We start from the raw sequence: 25534 nt of genomic DNA, 5'->3' as shown, positions 1-25534 counted from the left end.
TTTTGGGCCTTGACCTGGGTCCTGTGTGAGGCTTGGGGGCTGCTGGGCAGATGGCAGGGGAAGTACATGGGGAGGAGGGGCAGCCAGAGAGGGAACTAGAAGTCAAACAAGGATCAGCCCATCTTCCCACCTGGCTTAGGAGCTGGGTGCCCAGGGGAGGGGAAGATGAGGAGTGAGGAAGGTGGGGCTCACTCAAAGGGCTGGTAATGCCCAGCTCCAGGGTTTGGGGCTGCTGGGGGGTGGTGCTAGCAGGAGAGAATCATCCTAACCTGAGAAAGGAGGGGAAGGATGGGGCTGACATGGAGGGGACACAAGGTGTTGAGTCAGGATGGAGGGTGAGAACAGGGGAGGCCCAGCAGCCAGGTGGGACAAGCAGTCTCAGAAGGAGCAGGGGTTCCTTCAGTGTTTGAAATGAGGCCAAGTCTTAATGATGTTGTACAAAGCTTCCCCAGGAGACAGCGTATTGACAATATCACTGTGCCCCACCAGCAGGTAGTTGGGAGTTAAATACCCCTTGTCCGCTGCACACTGGATCAGGTTCTGGGCTGCCTCCAGGGCTGCAGCATTGGGTGGGGTACCTGCAAAACAGAGTTATCCATCTGTTCTAGGATTCCAGGGCACCCTGCCTAAGGAAGGACCCATTCCAGAATCACCCCTAACCCACCCCTACCACCAAGCTAATATATTCCACTATTGCCACCCTATAGACAGAAAACCAAGTCAAGACTCAGATTTCTCAGCACCAAAGTTCTTCCCAAATGAAAATAGCAGAGTCTGGGATAAAACATACAATTATCTGGGGATGTAAAGAGCCTTTGTCTGCTGTAAATATGTCTGCCTGATAGTTCCCTACTGGGGGAATTTAGCCTCCCATAGGATATTTGGCACTGTGTAGAGACATTATTTGGTTGTCACAGCTAGGCAAGGGGTGATACAAGCATCTGGTGGCAGAAGCCAGGGATGCTGCTAAATGTCCTACAATGTACAGGGCAGCCCCTATACAAAGAATTACCTGATCCAAGATGTCAATAGTGCTGAAGCTGAGAAACCTTGCTTTGGCCACAGATATGCTTCCTGCACCTTCACATGCTCAGCCCCATCTGCAGGTACCTTCCTGGGTCACCCCTCGCCCCACTCAATGTCCATTTTAGTATCAGCCTGAACCAGCCCCAAGTGGCAAAGTCTCCTCTTCCCAGAGGTTCAGAAAAAGGCCTCTGAGTCTAAACAAACTCTGGTCAAGAGCTGGGAGCAATGACAATTCTCAGTGTACACTTGGGATGCAGAGACAGGGGCTCATTCAGGGCTGTGTCAAATAAGGCAAGGGTCCCTACATTGGTGCCATCATAAAAAACTTAGCAAAACATATGCACAAAGATATTTTCCCCTTGTCTTGTCAGAAGAGAGAGGCATTTGGTTGGATGTGTGTGGGCATTATGCCTGGGGGATGGGGGTCATTCCTGGTCACACTTAGCTTTGTCAAACATCAAATCAGAAGCTTGGTAAGTCAAGGATATGCAGGCTCTCAGTGATGCCTGAGTTTGATGCTGTTGTTGTCCACGTGAGACACACTCTTTCAGACACCATACCATGAAAGGTCACTGTCACTGCCCAAAGCATCCACTTACCCAAGAAGGTCCCCATGAAGGCAATGCCCAGGGCAATGTCATTGTAGCCAGGAGCACGGGAGCCTTGGACATTCCAGCCCACTCCTTCATAAATGACACCATCCTGCCCCACAAGGAAGCTAAAGGACCATGACAGGAGAAGGAAATCAGCATGACAGGCACTCTGCGATTGTTTCATTTATTCATCCATTCACTCATTCATTCAATCACTCATGCCTTTACTTAGCAGACACTGATTAGTCATTAAATTCTAAGCACTGAGTTACAAAAAAGACAGTCTTTTCCAGAGGTGTGCTAGTAAACCAGCTCTCATCAGAAAGGGGGAAGGGCAGGAAGCCCTGGTTTATGCCCTTTATTGATTTCTGTGGTGTAAAACTCCCACCATGGCTGATTTTAATCCACCAGTGATTTAACAAAGGTTCACAAAATTCCTGGATCTCCCAGGAATCCCCTCTCATGAGCCCATCCAGGTCTAGCACACTGCTGCTTCCCCAAGGAGCTCACAGACTAGGGAGAAAAGAGTGACAGCTGCCATCCCTGCAACCTGGCTTTCCTCATAACTTGCCAGTGTTTCCCTGGTGATCTGTGGCCACCTTACCACTAAAGACAAAATACACTTCTTCAGCCCTACCTTGCTGATCCCTCTGTATCCTCAAACATTCTCTCCCCTTTACTTCCATCGCACCCTACTCTCCCAGTTGTCTTCTGTGGCTGTCCCTCATTCCTCTGCACCTTGTCTCCCTGTGTCCTTTCCTTAAATGTGGGGTACCTCAAGATGCTGCCCAGGACAAACCCATCTACCTCCTTGAAGATAACTTCAACTGCCATTGAGCAAAATTCATGTGTCCACAGCTGTGCCACCTTCTTCCCCACCAGTTCCCCTTTCCAGGCTCCCCATCTTAGTGAAAGGCACCACCTCTTGTCCTTCCATTGGTCCCAGCCAGGAATATGAGTATGAGCCTACCGCTTCATCCCTCAGTAACCATGGATTGTCCACCGCATCTTGCAACCACTGTCCCTGATCAACCCTGGCATCCTCATCACTAACATTACACTAATCTCCACTGACCTCTTAGATCTGTCTGCTTCTCCCCATGACAGTCTCATCACCACCCTGGTCTTGCTTGAATTGATCTCACCACCTGCAGATTTGTCCTTTTCTGTTCCATTTCTGAAGCTGTGAATGATCTTCCTGATACAAATCTTATCTCAAACCTGCTTTTATGCCCTTGGCACACAGTGGGCACACACTCCCCAGCTTAAGTGAGAAGATCCCTCATAATATGCCCCCTTGTTTGCCTCCTTACCTTCCACCATCCCTCTCTTTGGCATCTGTTTTTGTCATTATTATTATTTTAAAAATTTTAAATGTTTACTTATTTTTGAGAGAGCAAGAACGCAAGCTGGGGAGGGGCAGAGAAAGGGGGAAAGAGGATGGAAGTAGGCTGTGCACTGACAGCAGCAAGCCTGATGCAGGGCTCTAACTCACAAACTGCAAGATCGGGACCTGAGCCAAAGTTGGACACTCAACTGATTGAACCACCGAGGCATCCCAGCATCTATTTTTATTATGATAAACTTCCCTCAGCTTCTCAAAGACACCATTATCAGGCTGGCATCCAGGACTTTCCACAGAGGTCCTTTCTCTCTGCCCAAAACACTCTTCCCCCTCCTCCGATGAGCTCACTCATTTCTTAGATCCCAGTTGATATGTCATCTCTTGAGTAGTGCTTTCTTCACACCCAATTCCCCCGCAAGCTACCAAGAGGTAAAAATGTCTCCTGTTTACACTCTGCACCCTCTATCATAACACTTAATGTACTCTATTAGGCTTTATTCATTTAATTATCTTTCTCCTTCAGCAGTTTTAGCTCCATCAAGGCAAGAACCATATCTGTGCTACATCTGCTAGTGTCCCCAGAGTGTAGCCTCATGCCACAAAGAGTAGGCACTCAGTGTTCTCAGTGAATTAATTTACAGCAAGTGGGTATTTACTCCTGACTACAGATCACCTCAGGGTGAGAAAATGGCAGGGCCATGAAAGTTATGGCACAAGGTATACAATAAAGGTCAAAGTCAAGGGACAGGAAACTGGCTGCTGAAACCTGAATGGGAAAAGGGAAATGTCCTCTCTCAACACCCATCACTTTCCAGGTTAGGTTCAAAACATAGAGTCAATATTCAGGTATCTATTATGATCAAAGAGAACAATCCTGTGAATAATCCTGCACTGCATGATCTAGAAAAGCGCTTGACAAGTCTTAACAGATGAAAGGTGTTGAAGGAAGCTTTCTCCTATTTTGAAAGGGTTGTAACTATAACAGGATGGAGAGAGGAGAGGCCATCACCCCAAAATCACATACTAAGTAATGGTAAATCCAGCTAAGGAAGGGCCATTGCACACAGCTATGCTTCTTGCACCCTGCACAGAGTGCCTGGCCAGGAGGCAAGGAAGGACTAAAATCCAGCTCCACTAGCTAATCCATAAAGTCTCTAGAGGAAGGGCCTCCTTGATTAATGTGTACAAATATGCTATCTAGGCTAGTGCTATCTATGCTAGTCCATCCTGAGACTTAACATTCAGTGTGATTGTTTCTGATGGATATGAGATGGTGTCTAACTTACCTGTGAACTTGGAAAGCACGCTGCAAGAAGTTTCTATTCTCCCATTAGGTCAGTGCTTTTTTATTAAAGGATTACAGATCTTGGCATTAGAGCAATCAGAGGATATTATCTGGTGCCTCCCCCTGCCTTCAGACAGGAAGATATTCTCTATAGGCTTCACAATCTTGCATGTGTATGACTTCTAATATATTGCCAGCAGTCTTGACCTCCATCATATCTATATACAATCTTTAAAAATGACACATTTTGAGGGGCACCTGGGTGACTCAGTTGGTAAGGCATCTGACTTTATTTCAGCTCAGGTCATGATCTCATGGTTCGTGGGATCCAGCCCCTTGACGGGCACTGCTGACAGTGGAAAGCCTGCATGGGATTCTCTCTCCCTCTCTCTCTGCCCTTCCTGCACTTGCACTCATGCTCGCTCACTCTCTCTAAAAACATATAAATAAACTTAAAAAAAATAGATACATTTTGAGAACATGTTCAAGGAGAATGACCACCCCATTAGCTATATCCTAAGTAAGGCTCACCTAGGGTTGTGTGAAAAATCAACATGGTCATAGATGGAGCACCTTTCATATGGCAGGCACTCAGTAAACATTACTTTCCTTTCTCTCCCATTCGAAGGTTCAGAGTCTGCTTCGAGGTAAAAGAAGCCCATACATCCTCAGGTCCACTTACTTATACCCAATGTCACATGAATTCAATCTGTCTATGAAGAAGGACTGGATATCTTGGACCAGCAGGTGGCACTCATCAGACATGATGCAGGTTCTCCCAGCGGTGTGGAAAATGACAACATACTTAGCTGGGAGGTTCATCTTGGGACAGTGCGTCTTCCTGGCCTCCCATGCAGATCGAGGGACAATGTTGGAGCAAGCTGGGGAGGGGAGCCAGAAAACATCAACGTGTGGACTCATGCCCACTCATGCCAACCACCTCAATACTGAACATCCCCATGCCATCTGGGCATCCTGACCTAACTCTGACTGTGGAATTCAGGAAAGCCCACCTGGTAGTGGGGTATATCTGCATGGTAGGATTGGATTCAAAAGGCAGGAATCATAGACATGGGATCTAACCTTAAAATAGAACCCAGAGGAGTGTGTGAATGTTGATCCTAAGGGTACATGGATACTCATTCCCAAGAGCAAAGGGTACTTATTTATCTGTATGATTGTCTTGTGTATATGTGGATGTACATGCATAACAGGGTCTTTTGGACAAATCAGTTGAATTTTCACCTGAAAGCATGTCTTTGAGACTCACTTGTAATCCCTAAAATTCTGTCAGTGTAAGCAATTATTAATATTAGCAGATGGCTAATCCAAAGACAGAGATCAGATTTACTCAGAGCTTTCACATAATAGAGCTAATTATCTTTAAAACTTTATTAAGTCCAGGAAAAGGCCAAAAGTGGTTATTAACTACACTGTCAGTTTTGGGTTTCTTTGAAAGAGAGAGTGAGAGAGAGAGGGCTAGAGCACACCCTTGCACAGCATGAGCAGGGAAGGGACAGAGGGAGGGAGACGGAGGGAGGGAAAGAGAATCTTAAGCAGGGTCCACGCCCAGCGCAGAGCCTGATGGGGACTCAATCTCATGACCATGAGATCATGACCTCAGCCTAAATCAAGAGTCAGATGCTTAACCAAATGAGCCACATAGGTGCCCTTATTTTTTTTTTTTGAAGTAAACTCTACTACCAACATGGTGCTGGAACTCATGACCCCAAGATCCAGAGTCACGTGCTCTACCAGCCAGTTGCCCCTTAACTATACTGGTTTTGATGTTGTAATTTGTTAAACCCCAAATCTACCTTTTATCTAGTGTTTATTACCTGAATTACACTAACCCCTTCCTGTGAAGTCAGTATAGGTGGTGACTTAAGCACTTCAATCAATCAATGTTGTTCAGGTTCTTATATTCAGAAAGATGCACATTTGTGCTTTTGTGCTTGTCTGTGTTAGATGCCTATCCCTCTCCATGTTTTCTTCCTCCACAGTACTTTTCACCTTATAACATATCAAATATTTTACTTGCTTATTTGCTTATTGTCTTTTTCTACTCTCTAGGTTGAAACTTTATAAGGCTACTGCTTATGTGTTTTATTCCATGATATCTCTTCAGTGACTAATTGTTGACTGACTCAAGAAATTAGTACACATATATTATACCAGGCTAATGCCATAGCTCTATCATTCTCAGAGTCTGAGGTATAAAGGGGTGACCTGGAGAGTCCGTCTCAAATTTTACCAGCCCCAAAGTTTCAGAGTTGGATGACCAGTTGCCTATCAGAAGGGATCCAATGAGAGCTTGGCTAAAAAAGTCACTCTCAATGGCATTTGGAAGTTATAAGGGCATGGGGTGGGTGGGTAGGTTTAAAGGGAGGCCCAGTAGGGTTGAAAGTCTTACCTTTCTTAGGACTTGCCTTCTGCAGAGGGGCCAGGCAGTTTTCACCTTTCACAAGAAGTGGCTGAACATACATGGAGGACAGGTGGCCCTTCTGGATTGCATAGGAGATCAGACCCTGCATGGCTGACAGGGCAGCAGGGCTAGGACTGTGGCCTGAAAGAGAGCCATCTGTGGTAACCTGGGTCTGGCCTGAGTTTCAGGGTATTGTGGAAGAAGGATGAGAGGCCCTGCCAGCCCCTACATAGCTGTTGGAGGGGAACTGGCTCATCCCCCAGGTTGGAAAGCCTAAAAGTCAAGGATCCACCTAGTCTAGGATGAAGACCTTTCCCAGTGGCCTAAGACTTCATTTATTGCTCTTTCTCCGTGGAAGAGCTGGAAGGCAGCACTATGCTCTGGAGTGCTCAGCTGGCCGGGCCAGGGTTTCCCATTGGCAGGCACCCTTCCAGGCATGTGCCAGCCTCTTTACCTGCATTAACTTCTTTGATCCTCACCACAAACCTCTGAGGTGGATGCTATTATTAGCCCCATATTTACAGAGAGGAACTTGAGGCTCCAAAAAGTAATGTGCTCAAGACCCCAGAGGAAACAGAGTGACACCGAGATAGCAATGAGTGGTCACAAAAACAAACCAAGCTGAACACACAGTCCTCTGGCATGCTGGAAACCACCCTGAAATTAGAAAAGAAAAGTGTGGCCTTGCCTTCTGATTCTTCTCCTTGGGTCACTTCCTCTCTGGAGCTCAGGTTGTACTCTGTATAACAGCAACCAGGAAACTTGTCTGGATTTTCTCACAGAGTATTGGGAGGGGACAGTGAGAAACTAGCTGAGCAAGAATTTTAATAGTAAGAGTGCACAAACTCAGTGGAATGGTCCTGGAGCATGTATGCTAGGACATGGGCTGGGGGAATGGGCAGCAGTAAGAATAAAAGAAAGTGGAAGGGACTCAGGGATTGGAGGCCTCAGAGTGGTTTTAAAAATTATACAGAAAATCTTGGGGTAAGAGAGATGGGAGGAGGAGGTTCCTGTCAAGAAATGGGAAACAGGGCCTGGCACTGAAGAAGGGTGAGAGCCAGAGAGGAAGATGTGAGTCACTGATAGAAGAGAGCAGAAGCCCACATTCCTCCATGATGAGTGCATAATGGTGACAAGGCTGCAGAGAGAACTGGACAGCACCTCCACTGTGAGACTGTCAGAGGGAAAGGAGCCAACTTAGAGACTGAGAAGGAAACCAGAGCAGGAGGAAGAGAACTAATGCCATTCATTCATGGAAGCCAAAGGAGAGGGGAACTCCAGGAGAGTGGATCATTGGGGAAGTAGGAGGTCGAAGAGTCAGTGCGGAAACAAAGAAGTGGGTAACTCTTTGGAGAAGGGCAGCTGGAATGACCATTACCTTCCTTGGTGCCAAAGAAAGCAAAGCCCAGGGAGATGTGGTTGTAGCCCTGGGTGTGCATGCCTTGGATGTTCCAGCCAACACCTTCATATACTCTGCCATCGTCTCCAACCAGGAAGCTGTGAAGCAGGGAGATACAGGCTGAGTGGCTGGCACCGTGGTGTATCCCACAAGAGGAACCACTTACCAACCTCCAAAGGGAGAAGTGCTCAAGCTGTGCTCACTACAGGGAATTTGCATGGACTTGTCCCAGACAATGGATAGTCCAAGTCATTTATATTCCCTTAGAATTCAGAAGCTACCTCCACACTGCCTACCTTCTTTGCTCAAATGCCTAGGTTTTATGTAAATCATCCTACACACTCAGGAGGAGGAGAGGTCCTGGTGCCATCACAGTAACTAACACAGACTCAATTACACTGTGAGATTCTTCTCAGCCTCAAACATGGCTTTCCTTCCTCTAAAATGCATGCTACCTGTGTCATCTCCACGTAAGCTGCTCATGTGATTTCTCTTACATAGATCTATCTTACGTAAATTTCTCAGGAAGTAGCTCCTCAGAAAAGCACATGGACACAGGCAGTTTATTTGATAAGGGGTCCCAGAAGCCAGAGTGAGGGAACAAGGAGAGCAAGTCAGAAGCAAGAAACCCAACAAAGCATGTGCAATGCAATTGGGCTGGCTTCACAATGGCCACCTGGGGCTTAGAATCATTACCCACTCCCCACCACCCACCACCCACCACCAGACAGGGTGAACTTCCAAGGAACTGAGTACATGGACCTAAGATTGTCCCTGAGAAGGGCCAGGGGCTGAGGGAGTTATCTACAACCCCTGCCTGCCAGGGGGTATTAACTCCCTTTCACCATCAGAGATGATGAAAGTCTGAAGTGGAAAAGCAGAGAGATGCAGAGGGTACTGGAAGTGAGAAGCCATTACCATGCATAGGGACTGTCCATAACTGGGTGAGGTCAGAGATAAGCCAAGGGCACGTGGTCCTGGACACTAAAAGGGTCCACTGGAGTGGCCACTAGGGTAAGAGATGTCTCACAAAGTGGGAGCCTCCTGAATGTGGTGAAGTGGGACATGCAGCAGGCAAAGAGCCAGTTTTGAGCCAGTCTGGGCTCCACAACTTTGCAGTTGTGTGACTCTGAGCAAATCAGACAACGTCCTTGCCTCACTCCCCTCACCTGGACCATGGGGATAGTAATGCATGCCTGACCAACCTTGGTGGAGCAAATGAATTCATGCACACAGTAGTCATTTGTAACTGTCAATGTGTTATGTGAACTAGGTTTGGGGGGGCATATACGTATAGTTATTACTTAACCTTCCTTGCTTTCTTTTAGATCTCACAGAAAATTCAAAAGGATTTGGAATTTTGTAGGGGTTTAATATTTTACTCATTATCAACCCAATATAACCTCAACCTGGTAAGTGGAGAGCAGAGATGAGTAAGGCCAAGAGAAGTGTCATAAGCAGTATCATTGATCACATACTCTCACATATCCCTTGTCCCTTACTTGTAGGCCACATCACACCAGCTGTTGTTGTGCACATGATGGTCCCAGAGTTCCCACAGCCTCTGACTACATGCAGTCCGGTTGTGACACTCCAGTCCAGGGACATGGTGCGTGACAAAGAAATCCACAGGCCTGGTCAGTGGAGTGCTGCAGCCAACAGCTTCTGCCCCCCACTCCTTGTGAGAGACCACTGTGGAGACATCAGTGGGGTAACCACAAGGGTGAGGAGGTTATCACTCGGCGCATCCTGCTCCATCACTGCCTCACTAACCCCCTGGGCCATGGGTGCCATTCTGGGCTGAGTCTGCTTCTTGAGGGTAGAAGAGTCCTGGGAGGAGGCCTTCAGCAGGCAGGCACACCCTCTGCTTCTTACCTCCACATCCCTTCCGCTGTTCCCATTGCAGAGTATGCACCTGTCCCGAGAAGCCTGTATGCTCTGCTCCCTCATACAGGGCATCCCTACCTGGGACAGACTCCACTCTGCAGCTCCTGCCCTGCTCTGCTCTAGGACCTCTGCTTTCAGGAAGCAGCTCCTTCCCACTGCTTCCCCAGGGAAGGCCTGAGAGGCCCATCTGGGCAGCACTAATGCCCCCAGTGCACACTATGTTCACTGACAGTTTGCTCTGTGGCTCTGTGTCCTTTGTCCTGTTCTGAGTGCTTCCTGAAGGAACTACATCTCCTCCTCAGCCTAGGGACTCTCTCAAGGTATGGCCTGGCTCTCCCTTTCAGTCCGACGACTCCCTGAGGGCAGGGTGTGGTCTCCACCCTCAGGCGAGGGGGCCCTTAGTGAAGACGATGAATCTCCCTGTCCTGGTTTCTGCCCTCTCCCAATAACACCCGGACCCCCAAGGCCCGTGGCATCCTAGCAGGTGGTTTGCTCTGTCCACTGTCTCAGCCCCATGCATTCTCATGCCAGCCACAAGGGGCAGTGCAGACCTCAGAAGCACTGGTCACAGCAGATACCCAGCTATCCTTAAGCCTCCTCACCATTGAGACCAAGTCTTCCTTTATCAATAAGCTGAGAGATGTTGCCAAACAGATCCTGAAGGCCCTCTGATATGCGTTTGGCTTGTGTTTCATTCCAGGAGAAAGCACCTGCAGAGAAACATTCCATTTTGCATCAGTCCTCAGAGAACCCCAGTACTAGCCATCTCAGTGACAGACTCAGGCCAGATCACTGAGGCCCTTCCAGGAGACCCCATTACGCTGGCAGAAGGACTACCTCCAGTAGCAACATGTGCATGCTTTTCTCCAACACCAACTCCAGGGAATATCCCAGAACATAGTTAAATAGCCAAGAGCAGGAAGTTGGAAATATATCCGTTTCTCATGAGCTACATCTATACACACATTTGGGGGAAAAATGCAACCTGGAAATAAATGTGTCCAAGCATCTCAAAAGGACAAGGTCCTCTTTTGTATGGATTTTACTGAATAGAAACAATGGGAAGATGATATGGAGAAGGGATTAGAATTACTTGCACAAATCAAGTCTGTTCTTCCAGGGCTGATTTGGGGGCATGTGCTGTGCCCAAGCTCCTGTGTGTGGAACTGACATCCCTATATCCGAGGACTTTCTCTTATTGACAAAAGCATAAACCCCTGATTGACTCTGACTGACATAGAAATCATACAGACAGAATCATTGCTCCCGTTGTGCAAGTGCAAAGTCCTTCATGTGCATTATCTCATTTAATCCTCAAAAACTTTGGGAAATCGTAACATTATCTCAGTTTCAGCTGGGAAAATTAAGGTTTAAAGGACTGAATAGTTTGCTTAAAATCATTGCTGGAGGCAGGTCAAGGATTTGAAATAGGTTTACAGAGTCCAAATTCTGTGTTCTAAATGCAAAGTTATTCTTTCTCCCTAAGGAGAAAGCGCATTCTCTGCTGTGAGATTAGATGATCCTTCTTAGTTACCCACTGTTCCAGTAAAAGAAAACTCACTCCAGCTCCCAAGACCCAGCAAGACAGGAAGCCACAGCAGCATCCTCATGTGGTCCCAGGACACGGATGAGAAAGTGTGGACCTTGGCCCTGGGAGAGACACTGACAGTTAACCCAACTGTGCTTTACTCCTCAAACAGGGCACCCATCCCAATGCATGGAACCTCTGTCTGCTTCCCTGCCAAACTATGGGCTTCCTGTGGGCCAGTGCCTGAGTGGGACTCTCAGGGTCCCCAGCGATATCAGGTGCTTCTTGGATGGGTAAACACCCTCATCCTGTTTTCCTGGGCAACTAGATTTCATTGAGTAGCTACTATGTACAAAGCCAGTATGGACACTCACACAAGCAACCTTATTTAATCCTTATACTAACTGTGCAATGTAGGATTGTTAACCCCCATTCTTATAGAAAAGAGTTGCAAGCTCCAGCAATAAGAGAACTCAGAAATCCAAACACATATGGATGGGTCTTGTGCAGACAATTCCTTCCCAGTTGGGAATGGTGTGAGGGTGAGGGAGGGCACAAGAGGGTACTGACAAGAGTCAGCAGGGGGTCCCCTGTTCTGGGGCAGAGGAGATATGGTCTTAACACTCCATGTGGTACAGTCCTCTTCCAAGGGAGAGGCTTCTCAACAAGAAACACACTCACACCCACACTCAGAAATACCTGTGGGTCCCGTGCTGTCCCAGTTCCACAGGTCAGGGTGCAGGCAGTTCCCCTTTCATTGGCTGGCAGTTCCTTCCTTCAGACTTGGCTTCTGGCCCTGCCCTCCTTCTCCAGCTGCCACCTCCCAGGCCTTTAGGATGCCTTTCACCAGAAGGCACTCCCTCCCTGGTAAGGGAGCGCCTGGGCTCTGGCTCTCTGGAGAGAAGAAGAACACCTGGATTCCTAACAGAAGGTAGAGAGGGGGCAGAGTTCTGAGGCTCCCCACAGGTTCTGTCCACCCAGAGTAACTGGAAGAGACCAGACTCAGGCTGAAAGCAAGGCCTCACCCTGTGAATAAGCCCAGGTACCGCCTCCCTGGGAAAGGACATGATTGCCCAAGTCTCCCTGAGCTGCTTCCTTATCCCCAGGCTTTGGGAAGCCCAGTCAACCCAATATCTGGGAATTCTTGGAATGCCCCAAATCCAGGGGTCAAACTTCACCACCCCAAGATATGCTTCTTTGGCATATTGGTTATTCCAAGCTGGTTATTTTTTAAGGAAATACACAAGAACCACGAGAAGTTCTGAAAACCAAGAAGTCACCCTTTTGTAAGAGACACATGAATAGGGGAAATCTCGACTTGTAAGGGTGTCTCCTTCAGCACCAGGATGCAGGTATGACTGTCAATCTCCAGAAGCTGCTATCACTGGAGAAAGCAATAATTTATATATGCTTAACTTTGCCCTTGTTTGCTGTGCTTTTCCTGGGGACCTCCCACAACTGACTTCCTGTCCCCAACATCTTTTGTCTTTAGCTAATGATGGTATTTAAGGTGATGGCTTTGGCTATTGCAGGGAGTTACTCAGTTTTCCTGGGGCTCTGGGGCTCTGCCATATATCTATATCTATATCTATATCTATATCTATATCTATATCTATATCTATCTATATCTATATATCTATCTCTCTCTCTATATATATATGAAGTATACAATTTCTTTCTTTTTTTTATGTTTATTCACTTTTTGAGAGACAGAGTGTGAGCAGGGCAGGGGGCAGAGAGAGAGGGAGACACAGAATCTGAAGCAGGCTCCAGGCTCTGAGCTGTCAGCACAGAGCCTGACGCAGGGGTTGAACTCACAGACTACGAGATCACGACCTGAGCTGAAGTCGGACACTCAACCGATTGAGCCACCCAGGCGCCCTGGAAGTATACAATTTCTTAAGATCTCCTTGATTTTCTCCTGTTAATCTGTCTCATGTCAATTTAATTTTTAGTCCATCTAAAGAACTTTGAAAGGCAGAGGAAAACTGTTTTCATCCCCAACAAGACAAGACCTGCTCCAGGAGTGTCAAGGCTGTGGATGGGGGCCACTGACCAATACCCCACCCTGCCCTACCCTCCTTCCACCAGGGCCACATGCACAGATAGGATGGAGGCAGAGGAACAGGAAGGTACATTCCAGAAGGCAGCACATAATGCGCTATCATCACTAGTACTTATTTTGGCTTGTGCACCCACCACCCCCACCAAGAACGCCTGGCCCCTCACCCACTCCAAGCTCACTTCCCACGAGGTGAGTATCTCCACAAAGACCTGCACAGTTCTCACCTCCCAAGGGGTAGCCTCCTGAGACTGCATAAAGGACGCTTCTGAGGGAATGCCCCAAATCCAGACAGGTGGCCCTTAGTGGGGCTGCAGTCTTACCCTCAGGCCTGTGGGATCCAGAAAAGCCCCCTCAAGGAGGGGGGCACAAATGAGCCACTTCCAAATTCTGTTCTCCTCATTTAACCAACAAGACCCAGGGCCGGGGAGAAAGGCCCCAGGAGCAGTGTGAAGGAGAGCAGGAGGCTGCTTTAGCTATAGGGGCCCCATCAGTTTCCCAAACTTTGCTGACTTCTGTTTCTCCTTGCCTCTCCAATCCCCACCTTGACTAGTAATAAAGTTCTTGCAATGAGAAGCTCACCTCTGGCTCATCTAGTTTCACAGTTGAGGAGACTGGTCCCCTTCTACAGGTGGGCCCTGCGAACTTCAGGGATGGGATTGGAATCCTGGGTGGTGAAGGAGGGATGGGAATACTAGGCAGTGGCTGCCCAGAGGTAGCAAATAGCACTCAGGCAGCAAATTCTTAAGGCCAAGGGGCCCATTCTATATGATGGCATCAGGAGGGAGGAAGAATGTGGGCTGTCCCTCTCTGGTTCTGTGCACTTAGGACTAAATGCTAAGGTTCTGAATGACCCAGGTCCAGTCATCCTCCACAGCCACACTCACCTCTCTTGGCCAGAGCAGCTCCTTTTCCTGAATGTTCTCTCAACATGGTTGTCTCAGGGAAAAGTGCTTGTGTGACTGCATGGTGGGCTGAATGAGCCACACCACTTTTTTTCATGTAGCACCATTTCAAGTATATTAAAAGAACAATTAACAGCCAAACCACGGAGGAGTATCTCAAATGAAGAGTGTACCTTTTACTTCAAGGAAAACAACCAATGAGATTTGTTAGCAATAATGAAATTGGAGCTTTCAAACAAAATTAGAATTTTGGAAAATTTGTGTTGGCTACCATGAGCTTGAAAATCTCCCAATACTTTAAGACTTTTCTGATAAGATCAGTGATTACATTAATTTATCTGATTTATATATGTACATATTAAATACTGAAATATGTCAGCATTTGGAAGGTGTGGATAACTCAGTGAATCAATATTTTTCAATGACCAATATTTGAACTTACAAAATGATGCCTTTTATTCAAAAGACCCATTCAAATTTCACAATAGACAATGGATTTTAATGTAACAGAATACAAAGGACTCATCGATAAGGTTTCAGATTCTACGTTGCAACTAACATTAAGAAACCTCTACTTGTTAAGTTTTGGTGTCTTATCAAAGAAGAATATCCGCACTGATTTTTAAAGACTATTAATATACTCCTCCCTTCCTAACTACTCATCTGTGTGAGGCTGGATTTTCTTCATATCTTCAACCAAAACAACATAGAAAACACATCAAATGCAGAAATGGATATGAGAATCCAGGGGTCTTCTTTCACCTATGCATTAAAGAGGTATACAAAAATGTAAAAAATGATATCACCCATTTGCTTTAAAAAATAGTATTTTTCAGAGTCGCCTGGGTGGTTTAGTCTGTTAGGCGTACGACTTCGGCTTAGGTCATGACCTCACAGTCTGTGAGTTTGAGCCCTGCGTCCGGCTCTGTGCTGACAGCTTGGATCCTGGAGCCTGCTTCAGATTCTGTGTCTGCCTCTCTCTCTCTGACTCTACCCCGTTCAAGCTCTGTCTCTCTCTGTCTCAAAAATAAACGTTAAAAAAATTTTTTTAAAATAGTATTTTTCATTTAAAAAATGTGTTAATATGGGTTTACTACTACTTTAAGTGAATCAGTATTTTAACTTTAAAATTTCTAATATTATACATATTAATACACATAACCCACATAAACAAAAGCTCTGTGGTGTCAATTTTTTTTAGTGTAAAAGGGTTTTGAGAGCCAAAAGTATAAGAATTGGGATCCAAGGAATGTCATGGGCTGTCCTGTAGCTGGTAGGCCACAAGGGGGCAGCATGCTGCCCAGTAATAATCCACAGGGGTCTCCCCACATCCCTGTCCACTGCACCTCCCACTTCTTTTCTTTCCTTCTCTTCACTCTCCTGGGAGGCACAACCTCTCAATTACAGGAAGTAATCTCCTAAGCGTGGGTTCCATCAAAACCAAGGCAGGCACATATAATTCTGCAAATGTTTATCAGATGTCTCAAATGCAAAGCTTATCATCCAGGACTGGGTAAACATGAGAACCCCTTCTCTGGAGGAGTTAATAATCTAGTGAGGGATGCTGAGTCATAGGATCACTGCCTAGGGTGATAAGGGATACGCCTAATCTCAAGGGATAATCTGCATAAACGAGCATATTTTTCCTGAAGGCAAAGCTGTAAGATACTGGACTGTATTTCCAGAGCAGTACAGGTCAGCTAGGCAGTGATTTTTCCAATAAGAGTCCCTTGGGTTTTCTAATTCAGAAGAGTACTTGACCTGATCAGGCAACAAATCCAAATAGCTGACTGTTGTCAATTTGCAGCTGCTGCCTCAGGGTGATTTTCAGGGAGTGACTTGGGGACTGTGAACTGAAATCCAGGGCCCAAGGCACTCCCTACCTTGCAAGCCCTCTGAGATGTCTTGCAAGCAGATGAGCTCTGGATGAAGCCCGCAGGCTGAGGCTGAAATCACACATTTCCCATTCTTGGTTGGCTTTCATCCATTTTGTGTTCACGGCAAGTCTCCCCCAGTTGGGGTGCATGGGCCCCCTAGTGGGAAGGAACTAACCAGCTGTGCCCCCACTGCAGCACCCTCAGGCCTCCAGTGGAGGCTTCATGGTGCGAGGACCTAGGGTTTGCTCACCATGTGGCCAGAGCAGGGCCTGTCACCAGGTAGGCACCCATAAATGCTCCATGAAGGATACAGTCTGCCATGGGGCCTCAGGTGGAGTACTAAGAGCTCTACTGCAGACTCTTAAGTCCTAAAGGAACCCTGGAATGGGGTCGGGTGAAAAGTCTTTCAAATTGGCTGTTCTTAACAACTGTTCTAGCAGCTGTTTAGAACCAGGTAAAAATTCTATAGATATCTAGAGGGCCTCACCTGGAAAGACAGTGGGTTTCCTACTCCACCCATGGGAGTGCAGCAGCCTCAGTCTGAGTGTGCTGGTGGCAAGGAGAGGAGTAAATGGGAAAGTTGAAAAGGAGAAAGAAGGTGAGGGTAGGCAACCATGAGTAGGAGGGAGAGGGAGAGAGCAAGGGAGGGAAAGAAAGGGACAGAGAAAAGGCAGAGTGAAGGAGGGAGGGAAGGAGGAGAGAAAGAGGGAGGAAGGAAGGCAGAGAGGGAGAGATTGGTTCAATTCTAGCTGCTACTAATCTCAAGTGCTGAGACTCAATTATAGCACTGAAGATCATGGGGGGACGCAGTGGTCATGGAAGAGCTGGTGTGGGGTTTGGAACTTTGGTAGCTTGGATTTGAATTCAAATTATAACAGAGAAAGAGCTCCCTGTGCAGGTGTGTGTAGTGCTGCCTTTTGGGCTTGGTGGCTTCCTCTTTCTGCCTGAGGAGCAGGAGGGTGAGGTAGTGTCATGAGCACACTAATAAGGCACACACAGAGAACTGTGTCTTTCCACAATGTCAGCTTTATTCGATCATAAAGCAAAGTTAATCACAACTATAAAGCACTTTCAGGGTTCCAAATTCAGTTTCACTACGTGATTAAACTTGGCTTCTTACCCAGCACACAGAGCAGAACATAAGACAAACCACACAACAAACAGGGTAATAGAAGTTGTAGAAGTCAGTCTGTGGGCACGCAGTCCTTCTGGCCTTGGTCCAGTCCAGGAAAGCTCGTGGCACTTATTGCTTATTTTGTTCAAGCAGTGAAGGATCTCAGTTCTGTTTGAGGATCAATTGGGCAAAGCCTTCAGTGGCAGCTGCCTTTTAGAAGTGGTCCAACATAGAGAGGTCATGTCTGAAGAGTTTGACAGTTTGCTGAAAAAATCCTCCCCTTTTTAAAGGGATTTAATCAGTCTTGGCCCCCTCCTGTTTCTAAGTATTGTCAGTTCTGAGGTGTCAGCTGATGCTAGTCCTGGCAGTACCTCCCAGCTGCATTATTTTTAACTGCTTGCTTTATTGCTTGACCCAGGCCCCTGCTTGAATGAGCTCTCTACAGGTGGAATGAGGCACAGCTTTCAGGGGCACCCATGGCCTGGAGTCAGCAGCCACCCCAGTCCCCTTCCCTTTTCTGACTTCTCACTTCTGGGCCATTCCCAGGTCGGGGGGAGGGCAGAAACCCTCCCTGTAGGGGCCTCAAGGGGTCTTTTGGTCCTTGCCTTTTGAGGTGGTTGCAAAGAACAAGGACTCCTGCTGGTCTCTAATTCCCTGGCCAGGCTGTGTGTGATTATCCAAGACCCCGGGCTGAGGTGGCCCAAAATAGGCAACCTTCTGTCACTGTTCATCTCTGACCCAAATATCCACGGGTGGCCTGTGGCAGGTGTAGGCTTCCACATCCAGCCCAAATATATTTTAGAATTGAAGTTGAGCAAAAGTAGTGTGGAAAGGAATAAATAAAATTATCTCTATTTGTGGAAGGCATCCTCCTATCTAAAGAAAAATCCCAAGTACTTCACAAACAAAAATACTAGAGTCAATAAACTAATTCTGTAAAGTTGCAGAGGACAAGATAGACAAAATTCGGTTGTGTTTCTCTACACTAACAAAGACCAATCTGAAAAGGAAATTAAGAAAACAACTGCACTTATAATAGCACCCAAAACAATAAAATATCTAGAAATGAACTGATTCAAGGAGGCAAAGACCTTTACAGTGAAAACTATAGAACACTGCTGTAAGACATTAGAGAAAACTAAAGAAACAGTAAGACATCCTGTGTTCATGGATTAGATTTTATAGAGTGAGGGGGGCAATACTAACCAAAGGGGTCTGCAGATTCAAAACAAGTCCTATGGGGGCGCCTGGGTGGCGCAGTCGGTTAAGCGGCCGACTTCAGCTCAGGTCATGATCTCGCGGTCCGTGAGTTCGAGCCCCGCGTCGGGCTCTGGGCTGATGGCTCAGAGCCTGGAGCCTGCTTCCGATTCTGTGTCTCCCTCTCTCTCTGCCCCTCCCCCGTTCATGCTCTGTCTCTCTCTGTCCCAAAAATAAATAAAAACGTTGAAAAAAAATTAAAAAAAAAAAAACAAGTCCTATGAAATGTTCTTCTTCTGCATTTTCTGTTGCTGTCAACCCCTTGCAGTACATTTCTCTTCAGGCATTGTGGTTTTCATCACTTAACAGGAGATTGGGTCTTTTTCACATTTTCCATTTACCTGTTGAACATTCTGAACTGATGGAATGCAGTTATAAGAAACACCTTAATGTCTTCCTCTGGTGATTCTCCCATCTGTGTCAGCTTTGGGTCATTTTCAGATGACTGAACTGTCTCCTCATTAAGGGTCATTTCTCCTGCTGCTTTGCATACCTCAAAATCTTGGATGGAATGGCCAGTGTGAATATTACCTTGTTTGGGTGCTGGATATTTTTTTGTGTTTTCTTTAATTTTGAGCTTTGCTCAGGGATGCATTTATTTACTTGGAAAGTTTGATCATTTCTGGTATTGCTTTAATGATTTGTTCAGTGGTCCTGAGCAGTGCTCAGCAGAGGGCTAATTAGGAGTTCCCAACCTTGTGGCAAGACCTCCCTGAGTTCTGCCCGGTGAGTTAGGAGGGTTACTTTTTTCAGTCTATCTGTTGGCAACAGGCTGTACCTCCAGTGCTGAGGTACAGGCTCTGTTCCCTCTAACGCTTTCACAAGATTGCCCCCTGACTTGCTGGAGTTGCCTCCCATGGAGGCACAGAGCAGGACTGTGCTGCATACTTAGGACTCCCCAACAGCTCTTGCTAATTGACTTTCCACAGCTCTGCCCTCCCCATCACATTGTCCTGTGGACTCTCAGCTCAGTGTCCTCAACTCCACATAGTCCACTGGCCTCTTCAGTTTCCCCTCCCTGCACCTTGCTTGGAAACTGTCTCGAGGCAGCACATATGTTGTGTAGGGCTTGGCTCACCTGTGTGTTTCCAAGTGTGGAATTGCTGTCCTCTTTTGCCTGATGCCCAGTATCTTGGAAATCTGCATTTTGTATATCTTGTGTGGTTTTGTTTTATTGTTTCAGACAAGAGAGTAAATCCAGTTCCTGTGAGTCCATAATGGTGTGGCTCCCCTAAGTGAAAACCAAAGTTGGAAAACATCAATGTAAATTCTCAATAGAGACTTTTACAGAGTGAAAGCCAGAGCCCCAGTGAAAACAAAGCCAGAAAACCCTTAAAACATATATTTACAAATCAAGGCAGCATTGTAAGGACAGGTTTTGCTTAAGCCCTAGAGCAAGCACAGGGCCCACCACCTTCTGTCCCAGAGCTGATGGTGAAAACCCATCCTGTGTGCGCGTGGCCATGCCTCTTTAGAGGTGTGTCAATCTCATTGAATCTATTCTCCTGAAAGTCTTTTAAGGAAGGCCCAACACGAATGCAGTAGCCTGATAGGAAGTCTGGGTTTTGTCTTGAGATTTTTGGGGGGATTGTTGTACAGGTAACACCCAACCCCAACTAACTTCTCTTCCCTGCGAAGAGGAAGACACACAACAACTTCACCAAAGTTACACTTTCTTTCCTCTTAAAGGTGGATCTGTTTTCCTTGCTGTCAAAAAATAATAAAGCACAAAACACATTCAACAACTTTACAGCACAAAATTTGATCTCCAACTCTTTGACAACCAAAGAACAGCACAAACCCAGCACACTTCTGTCACAAAACACACAACCAAGTGAGGAAATAACTAGCACAACAAAACGCAACGGAGAAGCCCAGCCCTGGAAAAACTAACTACTACTTTTCGGTCTTAATATTTTTCCTGACTGGCTAGCATAACCTTAATTTCCTCCCACCACCATAGCTTCACATGCCTGACACTGCACACACGGTCACTTGCATCCTCGCACCCCAAAACCCACTCCTGTCTCAACCATCCTTACCCCCCACACACGTCTTCCTAAAACAATCCATGCAACAGCTCTGGGACTTCCACTGCCCCGCCCAGAACCGCCTGATTTACATAAGGCCAGGCCCCGATCAGGACTCAACAGGCATCTCCTCCTCCTCCCCCCCGCTCCCCAACGTCCGTCTCCTATCTTTTCCCTCCCAAAACTAGCGCGGGATGATTCCGCGTGGAATTGGGAAGATCTCCTGCCATTTCCAAAGCAGCGTCGTCGACTGCGCCAGGAGGAAAATGAGGCCCGGACTATGCGTTACCCACACTCTAGATGGGCCCTTGAGCGTGGAGACAAAGCCTGACCAGCAACCTCCCATGCGTCCTGCACTCAGCACTCCGGGGAGACCACTGCACTGTGGGGATTCGGCGCCTGGAGCCCCCTGGGACCTAACCCTAACCCTGGCCAGGGCTCTGGCCCTAAGGGGGCCCACCATGGATGTCCGAAAGAAAGAACGGATGGGGGCCAATGATCAAGGAAGATCTCCCCGTGGAAGCCACATTTTCACTATGACATTTCCACCCCGGGATGGAGCTGTAGGAGGGGATCCTGAGACGTGCTTCAGCCTGCCCACCCGCCAAACGTTTGGCTCCTTTCTTTCAAACCTACAACTGACTCGCACCTGCGCATGGGCCACCCAACCAGCTAGCGCCCCCTCTCCAGAAATAAATAAGCAAAAACGCAAAATCTCCTTTACCAAGACCAGGGAAAAACTAACTCGAATCATTTAAATACACTCCAAACTGCATCAGGAACGTTACTCTAAGTTATCTTGCACATAAACCACAAGAAAAACTAAGAATGAACCACAAACTACAAATAAAAAAGGAACAAGTAAACGAAATATACAAAATAAGGGCCATTTTGGTGATTATTCACAAGTATCTCTGAGATGCTGGGGCAAAACTCTTAAACTAAAAGGACAAGCAAAACAAAGATACAGCAAAACACCAAAACGCGTTTGATGTTTTAAACACCAGCTACCTCGAGAGAGCACAAGCGCAGCTGAACTGCGCATACTTGAGGAAAATCACAGAGGATCAGTAGGTCCTCGGCGAACACACATGCCTCACTCTGGAAAAAAGTACGTTCCCGACGATGATCTCTCTCGCCAGATTAGCGTGACTTGCTTTCACGCCGCCCCAATGCAGCCTCACACTGTACACACACGGCCACTTGCCTCCCCGCACCCCAGAACCCTCTGCACCCACTCCTGTCTCAACCATCCTAACTCGACACACACGTCTTCTTCAGGCAATCCAAGCAACAGCTCTGGAATTTCCACAGCCCTTGGAATTCTACCGCCGAGAACCGCGCCCACCGCTGCCTCATCTCATAAGGCCTCCCCGGTTCATGCCGCAAACGGCCTCCTCTCGCTCACCCCCGCCCCCCCCCCCCCCCCCCCCCCCCCGTCCCCCCGCCCCCCCGCCCCCCTCCCACCTCGGATTTCAGGTCCGATGCTTCTCCTCCTCTTCCCGCCTCCCCCTCCTCTCCTTGCGGGTCTCCTCCGTCTTCTCCCCTCCGCACTGATTTGCTTACCGCTCGTCTTCCCTCTCCCTCCGCCCGTCGGGGCGCCCACGCGGCGGCCAACCCCCGGCCGGCTGCGCCCGCCTCAGAGTGACACGCAGGAGGACGTCCCCCAGCCGGAGAAGCGCCCACACATCTCTGTGTCTCTCTCTGCTCAGAGCCTGGTTTCAAGGAGACACAGTGCGATGGCTCCACCTGAGGGGCTCAGCCCCCAAGCCAGTCCCCCCACCCCCCGGGCCTGGACACCCGCGCTGGGGGACCGAAAGTCAGGAAGCTCTGCGCGCTCGAACCCACACCTGCCCGCTGGATCCCGCCGGCTGAGAACAGCCGCGTGCCTGCTTCTGCACAGGCGCGTTCGCAGGCGCGGCCGCGGCGCCCCCTCGTGGCCGCCTTGGAGGAGGCGCACCAGGATCCCCGGGTTGAGGCGAGGGCCTGTCCCATGGAAACCTTCCTTCTGCTCTCTTAGACCCTCCTCCCCCCGCCCCCAGAGTTCACAGCAGGGGTTAGCCAGGCAGGTCTCAGGCGCCCCACTCTGCCTCCGCCTTCCCTTCCTCCATCACTGCGCGCTTCCCCTTGGAGGAGATATCCGCCAGCAAAGTCCGGGAAAAGCCAGGTCTGGTAAAACAAAGCAGCACCTACTGGGAAGAGACTAGTCCTTGGGCAATTTTATGGCCCTGTCCCGCGAGCTCTGGTTTCTGATTTGCCTTTGTCTCGATTGTGCCTTCAGGTGTGTTTGGCTTTTACTAAACTGCTGAAATTAGAAAAGGGCGCCTGGCTGGATCAGTTGGGCTAAGTGTTGGGCTCTTGTTTTCGGCTCAGGTCATGATCTCACGGTTTTGTGAGTTCGAGTCCCGCATCTGGCTCTATACTGATAGTGTGGAGCCTGCTTGGGATTCTCTGTCTCCGTCTCTCTCTGCCCCTTCTCCACTCGTGCTGTCTCTGTTTCTCTCAAAAATAAATAAGAAATTTTAAACTTAAAAAAATTAAAAACGAAAAGATTTGGGGGTAGGGGGCATCCAACATTAGTTGTCACCTGAGTTGATAGTGTGGTGGTTGGCAGAATGATGCCCCTTGTCTAGGAGGTCCCCAGTCTAATCCCAGGATCTGTGAATATGTTACATCATACAGCAAGAGGGACTCGGCAGAGGTGCTTATGTGAAGGACCTTGAGATAGGGAGATCGTCCTGGATTATCTGGGCGTCCCCCTGGGGGGGGTGCTTAAAACTGGAGGAGACAGAAAAGGAGGTCTCTACCTGCTGTTGCTACTGCTGAAAATGGACGAAGGGGCCCCCAGCCAGGAATGCAAAGGGCCTGTAAAAGCTGGAAAAGGCAAAGAGACAGATTGTCCCTTAGAGGCTCCAGAAGGGAGGCAGCCTGGTTGACACCTTGATTTTAGTCTCATAAAATTCTTGTTGGACTCCTACCCATAGAACTGTAAGATAATAAATGTGTGTCCTTTTTGTTTAATTTTAATTTCAATTAGTTAACATTAGATAATACTAGAATCTGGCATACAGTATAGTGACCCAACACTTCCATGCAACACCTGATGCTCATCATGACAGGTGCACTCCTTCATCCCCATCACCTATTTAACACATCCCCCCACCAACCATCCCTCTGGTAACCATCAGAGTGTGCTCTATAGGTAACAGTCTGGCTTTTCCCCCCCACTTTATTTATTTTGAGAAAGAGCAGGAGTGGGGAAGGGGCAGAGAGAGAGGGAGAGAGAGAATCCTAATCATACTCTGCACTGTCAACACGGAGCCAGACTCGGGGCTTGATGCCAAGAACTGTGACATCATGACCTGAGTGGAAATCAAGAGTCAGACACTTAAGCAACTGAGCCACCCAGGCACCCCAAGAGTCTGTTTTTTTTTGTTTGCCTGTTTGTTTTTTTTTTTTTTTTTACCATTTGCTCCCTTATTTTGTTTCTTAAATTCCACATATGAGCAAAATCATGTGGTATTTGTCTTTCTCTGACTCACTATTTTGCATAGAATAATAACTCTAGTTCCATCTATCTGTCTATCTACCAAAATTTTTTTTCCCTTCAGAACTAAGATTAGGGCTCAGATTAGGGCTAGAATAAGGGTTAGGGTTAGTGATTAGTGGTTAGGGGTTGGGTTAGGATTAAATTTAGAGCTAGGAGTAGGGTTAGGGGGAGGGTATGTGCCTCCTATTCTTCAGTTAAGAGAACTCTCCAGAAGTTAGGTTTAGGGTTAGAATTAGGATTAGGGATAGAGTTTAGGAGTTACCAGTTAAGGGTGGATTTAGGCTTTGTGTCAGGGTTAAGTTTAAGTTTAGGATTAGGGTTAGGGTTTGCCCTTGTGCAGTTCAGAGACATCTACAGAGAATAAAACCTTAGACTTCCGTTGGAGTAAGAATACACATGGCAATCATTCACTGATCTGAGGTAAAGGGGATATGATTCTCTAAAATCTATTTTAATTTAAATTTTATATAACATACATTGCAATATTTGTTTCAGGAGTAGAATTCAGTGATTCATCACTTACATAGAACTCCCTGTGTTCATCACAAATACCCTCCCTTATATCCATCATCCATCTATCCCATCTCCCACACACCTCCCTCCATCAACCCTGTTTGTTCTCTCTTATTAAAAGTCTCTTGTGGCTTCTTTTTCTTCTCTTTCCTCACTTCCCATATGTTTCCCTGTTTTGTTTCTTAAATTCCATATATGATTGAAATCATATGGTATTTGTCTTTCTCTTATTGATTTACTTTACTTAGTTCCATCCACGTTGTTATAATTGGTAAAATTTAATTCTTTTTGATGGCTTACTTATATTTCATTGTGCGCATATATATATATATATATATATATATATATATGCCACATTTTCTTTAGCCATTCATCAGTTGATGGAGATTTGGGCTCCTTCCATAGTTTGGCTATTGTTAATAATGCTGCCATAATCATTAGGGTGCATGTACCCCTTCAAATCTGTAATTTTGTATCCTTTGGGTAAATTCCTAATAGTGCAATTGCTGGATCACAGGATAGCTCTATTTTTAACTTTTTGAGGAACCTCCATACTGTTTTCCAGAGCAGCTGCACCAGTTTGTATTTCCACCTACAGTGCAACAGGATTCCACTTTCTCCGCATCCTCACCAACACCTGTTGTTTCTTGTGTTGTTAATTTTAGGGTTAGGGTTAGGGGTTAGGGTTAGGGTGAGGGGTTAGGGGTTAGGGTCAGGGTTAGGGGTTAGGGTTAGGGT

General features: G+C 47.2%; 1 protein-coding gene across 1 annotated transcript; it reads right to left on the bottom strand.

Annotated features, from left to right (window-relative positions):
* Positions 1-399: 399 nt before the first annotated feature.
* Positions 400-22728, bottom strand: LOC125934208 (peptidoglycan recognition protein 4-like). Its single transcript, XM_049647528.1, has 8 exons — positions 22584-22728; positions 10582-10670; positions 9576-9790; positions 8053-8171; positions 6663-6815; positions 4932-5130; positions 1626-1744; positions 400-578 (listed from the first exon to the last, which is right to left on the bottom strand). The coding sequence occupies exons 1-8, from the start codon at positions 22726-22728 to the stop codon at positions 400-402; spliced, it is 1218 nt and encodes a 405-aa protein (XP_049503485.1).
* Between the last annotated feature and the right edge of the window lie 2806 nt (positions 22729-25534).

The sequence above is a fragment of the Panthera uncia genome (assembly GCF_023721935.1).
Source record: "Panthera uncia isolate 11264 chromosome A1 unlocalized genomic scaffold, Puncia_PCG_1.0 HiC_scaffold_16, whole genome shotgun sequence".
NCBI lineage: Eukaryota > Metazoa > Chordata > Mammalia > Carnivora > Felidae > Panthera > Panthera uncia.
This window is presented reverse-complemented; position numbering and strand designations above follow the sequence as displayed.